Raw genomic sequence first — 7,176 nt, 5'->3', positions numbered from 1 at the left:
ATTTCGTTAGCTTTAGGAAGCATGATTTCAACACTTGCTCTTGATCTCGTATCAACGGACCGAGTCGAAGAACAAGGCAGATCCCATTGTATCAAAAGACCAAGCCAAAGATTGGAGTCTTTATACATCCCGTTATGATTTGTATCAAAAGACCAAACCTACAAACGGGGCTTTGATATGCTCTTGTTTTGTAAGAGAACAATTAGGAGGAGCCCGAAACCAAGAGGATGGCAAGTTGCTTCATTTTCATGGAGCATCGAGGAGGCGTTAGTACTTCACCTGTTCATTACCTTCTTGCCGGCGGAAGCTCACTGGCACCTCCCTCCTGTTTGGAACGATGGAGCAAGAAGGCAGAGTAGCAAGCTTGCAGCAGTGTATCCTGCGAGAGAAAAAGAAAAATGACAGCAGTGTGCCAAGCCTCTCCCCTTATTCTTCCTCTCTTCTCACTTTGCACCTCTATTTATAGGCAAGAGTAGAGCACTTAGATTTTTTTATGTGCCTATGTGTCGCAGGCAGCCTTACGTGTAGTGGGTTTGACTGCATGCATGCTTTCTTTTATGCTCAACGTGCTAATCATGCATGCAGGAAGTGGAGAGACTGGGCTTGACTTGCTTGTGAGTTTGCTTGGATGATAAGTGGGCCCTCTTAATTTGAATAGTTTATTAGTGAATATTTGCAAATCATAAGCGTATGGTGGTGAACGTGTGAGGACTTGGTCCTCCACACGTCTATTATTTTTCATGGCTCAACTAGGGAAAGGAGTGAGAATATTTTTCCACTGGTTGCACGTGTTTCCTTGTATTATTGTTTTTAGTTTAAATATTACCTAACATAAACACACACCCCTTTTATTATTATTTTTATTTATTGAGCTTGTACATGTAATATATATATATTTATCCCATGTCCTTTTTGACGATTTATTTCTTGCCCTCAAGTCAACGATGATATGCGTGTGAACGAAGAGTCGATTTATTTTGTACGCGCCAATTAATTTATTTACGGGACAAGCGTATGCATTATATTAAAGTCTACCTCTCCCATATTTTGTTTAGTACTGACGAACATACGGAGCATTTCTTTATTTCGCAACAGCTAACCTGCACATATATAAAAGATTTTATTTATTTTAGGCACCACTGGAAATAAATATTATACGGTCTATGTATTTTTTTCTTTTTTTTATTGCCTGTTGAGTATATGATATCACCCACGGCTGAATTACACATATATTTTCGCCACACGTATATTGAATATATTTTTTTATCCACGTTGTGAATATTTTTATCTATGTCGTGAATATTTTTTGCACGCCGTGAATATTTTTATCCTTGTCGTGAATATTTTTATGCACACCGTAAATATTTTTATGCACGCCACGAATATTTTTATCCACGCCGTGAATATTTTTATCCACATCGTGAATATTTTTCTCCACGTCGCGAATATTTTTCTCCACGCCATGAATATTTTTATCCGTGTCGCGAATATTATTATCCATGTCGTGAATATTTTTATCCACGTTGTGAATATTTTTATGCACGCCGTTAATATTTTTATCCACGTCGCGAATATTTTTATCCACGCCGTGAATATTTTATCCACATTTATTTTATATAACATTTTGATCATTTTTATCATTTAGTCTGGATTATTATTTAAATATTAAATTCGTAGTGCATCGGGGACTATCTATTTAATTATATTTAATCCTGAGCCAAAACCCGCGTCAACAATTTTAACCAAGCATAATTTAGCTAGAAGTAACTGTAATGTTAGTACAAACAGCGAGTTTTGTTATATGCATAATGAAACTATCCAACTTTTTAATTTGCCACTTCCTAATTAAATTTGTTTGGAGTATGTCCGAATTTCTTTTGCTTGAATCCAGCAAGTAATTTCTCATCTTTCTTTGGGAGTTGGTGGCGACGTTGACTCAAAGACGAAGAAGATTATTTTAGTAGAAACACCTTATATATGTTGCTGTATGGGTTACTAGTAATAATAATATGGAGTAGTTCTTTTTACAAAGCTCCAACTAAACCTATATTCAGGTACTTAGGACAAACCCACTATATTTCGTTTTGAGTCCATCTATAAAGACATGATAAGGACGAGGAAGTCATATATTTTGCATTCTGAAATTTAGAGACAACAATCGTACAAATGTTCGCTAAATTATGATGGATATTTAGCCATTGTAATGTATCTCCTTCTATTTTGTTCATGCAGTCTAAGAATGTTCTCTTGTCATCCTTTATTGCTACGTGTAGATTTCTAATCTACTAACATTTATATGCTTAGCATAAATGATTATCTAATGCGGAAAAATTATATCACTAACCGCTGTTTGATGCCATTACAATCACTTCTATTTCTCCTGCTTTAACCCTTTCAGGGTGAAGGCGGCGGCCTTCGGGTCTCTACCTACACTGTCCAAGAACAACACTACGTTCCCCTCCAGCACTAATAAGGATCGGATTAGGGTTTATAATTTTCGGGGGATTGAGAGAATCGTGTAAACGAGAGTAACCTCTTCACGAGACGTGCTGCCTCCCTTGTAATTCTTACGCTGAGGGAAATCGGGGTTGTTCCAAAAGGAAAGTTTTTGGTGCCTCAAATCACAGTGGGTAGATTAGGAAACTAATTATGATGACTTCGTGGGTGTAAGGATGAAAAGCACACACTTACGTGTAAATCTCTCATGCTGAGATTTTAATTCCAACACTATGGCCGTGTTCTTTCCCGGCTTTGGTAACCAGCACTTAAAACGTAAAACGTAGTAGCAGAAAGGATATAATTAACTAATTAAATTATTAGCCATAAAAAACATCAAAAATAAATTGATATGATTTTTAAATCACCTTTTATGTATAAAATTATCATAAAAAATATATTATTTAGCGGTTTACGAAGCGTACGCGCGAAAACAAATAGAATATGGATTATATAACTTGGGTAAAGTTTGCATTTGGCATTGCACATGTCAGCTTTCATTGCCCGTGTATAGTTTCGTGGTGCAGAGGTTGGAAATCCTCTCATAATTATATAATTGATTGAGACTAATAAGTATGTCATTATCTTAAAGGAATTTGTATTCACAATTCGTTTGTTGAGTATTAGGCATTGCGAAGGAGATGGCAAGGAAATCTGACAGTCTTGGACAGATTTCTGAACTCATGTTCCCCTCAAGAAAAATTTGTGAACATACGTTACCATTTTTTTCCAAGCGAATAGCTAATCTGAATATCAAGGATGCTGCCATTGTAGTATCCTTTCAAAAGTGTATATACCATAATAATTCATGGCAGGCACAATCAGCCCCCATAGTTTCCTTCTCTTTTGCGAGCATGTCATGAGGTGTCACGGAATGATCCAGAGTAAGAAAAAAAAAATGTTTCCTCCCTAGTTTAACAAAACATGAGTTTGTTTGTTTGATAAGTTTAATATTTCAGCACTTGGTGAGAAATATTTGTTCATAAAAGTGGGCTTTCCAATGCTCTGAACATAGCGAAAGCGTACAAGAATGCAAGTTCAGACAACTCACCACATCAAGCAGACCTGAAGCAGTTAGCTGTCCATGTTACTTGTCACACACAAATATGCTCTCATGTGACAAGAAAATCTACATGCTAGATCCATATGGTTCATAGTGTACATGTATCCCATCCATTGTGAAATATTACTAGTTGCTTCCATTTCAGTTAGTTGTGAAATCCAGAAGTTATTTCATACCATTTGAAGAATTACCTTCCCGGACACTCAATTTTTAGATGCTCTGTAAGAACACCATGACAATCCTGTCAAATGTTTCAATTGATCCGCTGCTCAAAAATGGTATTCCCTCAGAACTCAGGGTACAGAAATTCAACACTAACATGCCTACCATGTTTGACTTATGTTGAGCTGCTGAAGCATAGAAATGCCTATTTGGTGCAAATGCTCTAATACTTTTCTTGATAACTGAAAAATGCACTTGTGATGATTTCCACAACAAAACTAATAGTCGAACTATATATCATGTCCTTCATACTGCAATTTAAGGATGTTCCATTTTCCATCTGCTGTATTCAGAAAAAGAAGAATGCCTCAAACAATAAGCATATGCCTCAAACTACTGTATTTCAACAATAAGCATATACGTCAATCTACTCTATTCCATGGTTTTTGAACATTTTGTTATGTCTTTTGCAATCATTTCTTATATTTTTGTTCCATTTTCTCCTTGGGTGTTCTCCGATTTGCTAGCATTCTATTATGGAATCGGAAGACTGTCATGAAGCTGTTCCATTTCCCATGTTTCTTTCCTACCATTAAAAATCATCAAAACATTTCATTTGCAACCTACGTTCTAGTAGTGCCACAATGATTTCTCTTGTTTTGTTTTTCTTGGCAGCAACACTGTGGTGTCAAAATTTCATGTAAACATCAATTAGTCAGCCATAAGTAGTGTCAACTGTCCATATTCAACATTGGATGGCTCATAACTCCTAACCTAACCTTCCAATGACCCTTCTATTGTATTAAAGGCTGCCCACATCATCAGGTCAATGTGACCCGCATAGAGCATCCAAAGATCATACTATTGTAAGTTAGTGAAAAGTTGCAGTTATTTGTAATTTGGTTGCCAACCTCAGTGAAATTTGTTAACTTTAATTGCCCCTTATGATATTCAGGATATCTGACACACAACTCCACATGAAGATGCAATGACATTGAAAGTGTTCAATGTGTACTTTGTTTTATCGCTCTAGGATTCCAAATCAGAATGATCTACCGATCTGCATCTTCAGTGCAAACAAACTAGACCAAACCGTACTTTATCTAACCCTTATGCACAACAACGATCGATCAACCTGCATCTGCAGTGACAAAATTTAATCAGATTCCATTAAGACCTGAACTTGGAGCACTACGCACATCCAGAGACCGAAATCTCAGTCCAGCTATTACCAGTCAGGTTGCTTTTCTTTTCTGAATGAGTCAGACCAGCTAGAGATCCACGGCACAAACTTCATCCAGCAATTCTGGTGCTTTTCACACCTGGCCAAAAACCAATTGCACGATAATTAGGAGCAGAGTGAATGGAATATTTGGTTTGACACCTTCCAGTTGATCTGGTCGTCCATTAGCCTCCGAATGAAGCAAAGTAGCTGGCAAATAACAGGATATCAAAGAACAGAGACCAGAGAAAAGGAGAACATACAGCTCAGCAAGGAATACTATTATTTTTTCATCTGATTCAAGAATACTTTGTACATGTTATTTTTACAGTAATAATACAATTGCTAGCATGGAGCAAGGATTCATACTGTTTTTGTTTCAAAAGTTAATCAGGGAATTCATATGAATAGTGGCATTATCAGAAGAATCCATTGTCCATCCATGATCTCACATCCATCCTGCTTTGCTTTCTGAACCCGGGTCGACACGATTGAACAATATGATTCATACATGGTGCGCCTTTCGCTGCTGATAGCGACGACGGCGATGATCCGATGACAGTTTCATGGCATGTTTGGCAGATGGCATATGGCCTCCCTGTGTTCAGTGGTGATCAAAATTGAGATGTACACGTCTTCCTCTTGGCGCTTTGCTGCAGATGCCTCCCATGAATGATTGAGGTTGATTTTGCTTCGTCTTGATGCTGTGTGGCACGATTGAGTTGTTGCCGATTGGATTATTAACTACAGAGCCTGACGGTGCACGCGACCGCCTGCGCCCAGTACTTGAGCCTCGCCTTTACCTCCTCTGGGCTGTCCCCTGCAGCAACACATCATCCAAGAACACATCAGGATCAACTGTTCAGCAGAAATCCAGGAAGAAATTGAGAGCTTGTCCTGTGCAGGATTGACATGGACAGGAAAATATTTGGATTTTGCGACATGAGAAATGAAGAACAGGTCGAACAGGTTGTGCTTACCAGGGCTGGAGATCTGCCAGTTGGCGATGGGCTGCGCCGGGGAGGCGGGGGCCACCGGAGCCGGCACCGCCTTCTCCTTCTTCTCGGACGTCGGGGGCGGCGAGTGGTGGTGCTCGTCGAGGAAGCGCTGGCTCATGGAGTAGCAGAGCTCCAGCGCCGGGAGCGTGCCGCACAGCTCGGGGATCTCGTCGTAGCTGAACCCGAACCCCAGATCCACGCAGCCCTTGAGCTCCTCCAGGTCGTCGTCGGTCAGGCTCCTCGCCCGCCCGAAGCCGCTGCCCTCCCTGGACAAACCGCCCTCGCCGGGGCGCGCGTCCTCCCCGGCGGAGGCGGCTGCCGGTGCCGCCGCCACCACCACCGGCCTCGCCGCCGCCCGCCGCGGCCACGCCGCCTCCCACTCCGCCCCGCGCCACACGTCCTCTGCGCCCGCCCCGTCGTCCCCAGTCTCCTCCCTCGCGCTCGCGGCGCGCCGCCGCGCCGCCGCCGCGCGCGGCCGGAGCTTCCTGCGCCTGCGCGCCGGCGCGGCCGGCTGCGGCGGCGTCCCGGGCGGCGGCGCCGCGAGCGCCGGCTCGTCGTCGCGGTCGGAGTCGGAGGAGCTCCACGTCATCGCGGCGGCGGGCGGTGGTTGGGCTGTGCTCTCGCGCGCGCGCTCTGACGCGGTGTGTGTCTCTGTGGGGAGGGGCGAGAGAGAGAGAGGCGCGCGTGTTTTATACTGAGCTGAGACGCGTCGGGCGCTCGGTGGGAATGGGTGGGTGGCAGGTGGGGCCCACCGGTGGGGCGAGGGATGTGGGCCCGCGGGCGCATGTGGACGCATGACGTGGCAGCAGCGGCGGGGCCTGGCTGGCGGCTGGCTGTCCAGTCACCCACGGATTCAGATTCAGCTTGCCAGGGAGTGCCTATATACAAACGAATGTAAATATAATATAACTATATAGTGCTCCTCTGTTTTTTCCCATGACGTCGTTGATCTTTATTTTTTTATTCAATAATTTTATTCAAATATACAAAGTTATAAGTAATAGTAATGTTTAACGTACTCATAATAATAAATCAAATTGTAATAAAATAACCCATAATTATGTATATATATAATAATAATATAAATAATTAAACGTAAAAATAAAAGTCAATAATGCTATATAAAAATATGGAGAAAGTATGATAGTAGTATGATTAAAAGTGAATTAGCATACAATTACGTATTAAATGTAACTGTCATGTAAATCCCATGTAAATAAAAAGATCATCATGTC

The 7,176-nt window shown here is 41.6% G+C and overlaps 1 protein-coding gene across 1 annotated transcript; it reads right to left on the bottom strand.

Moving 5' to 3' along the window:
* Nucleotides 1-5,203: 5,203 nt before the first annotated feature.
* On the bottom strand, nucleotides 5,204-6,530 carry LOC102718501. The gene is made up of 2 exons (XM_015842141.2): nucleotides 5,924-6,530; nucleotides 5,204-5,763 (listed from the first exon to the last, which is right to left on the bottom strand). The coding sequence occupies exons 1-2, from the start codon at nucleotides 6,528-6,530 to the stop codon at nucleotides 5,684-5,686; spliced, it is 687 nt and encodes a 228-aa protein (XP_015697627.2). The 3' UTR covers nucleotides 5,204-5,683.
* Between the last annotated feature and the right edge of the window lie 646 nt (nucleotides 6,531-7,176).

This window comes from Oryza brachyantha, chromosome 11 (genome assembly GCF_000231095.2).
Source record: "Oryza brachyantha chromosome 11, ObraRS2, whole genome shotgun sequence".
NCBI lineage: Eukaryota > Viridiplantae > Streptophyta > Magnoliopsida > Poales > Poaceae > Oryza > Oryza brachyantha.
Note: the sequence above shows the minus strand (reverse complement) of the source record. Positions and strands in the feature narration are given on the sequence as shown.

Coding starts and splice junctions, on each gene's coding strand:
- LOC102718501 (XM_015842141.2), bottom strand. CDS start 6,530: ATGACGTGGAGCTCCTCCGACTCCGACCGCGACGACGAGCCGGCGCTC. Junction 5,764..5,923: donor CTGGCAGATCTCCAGCCCTG/GTAAGCACAACC, acceptor GTGTTGCTGCAG/GGGACAGCCCAGAGGAGGTA.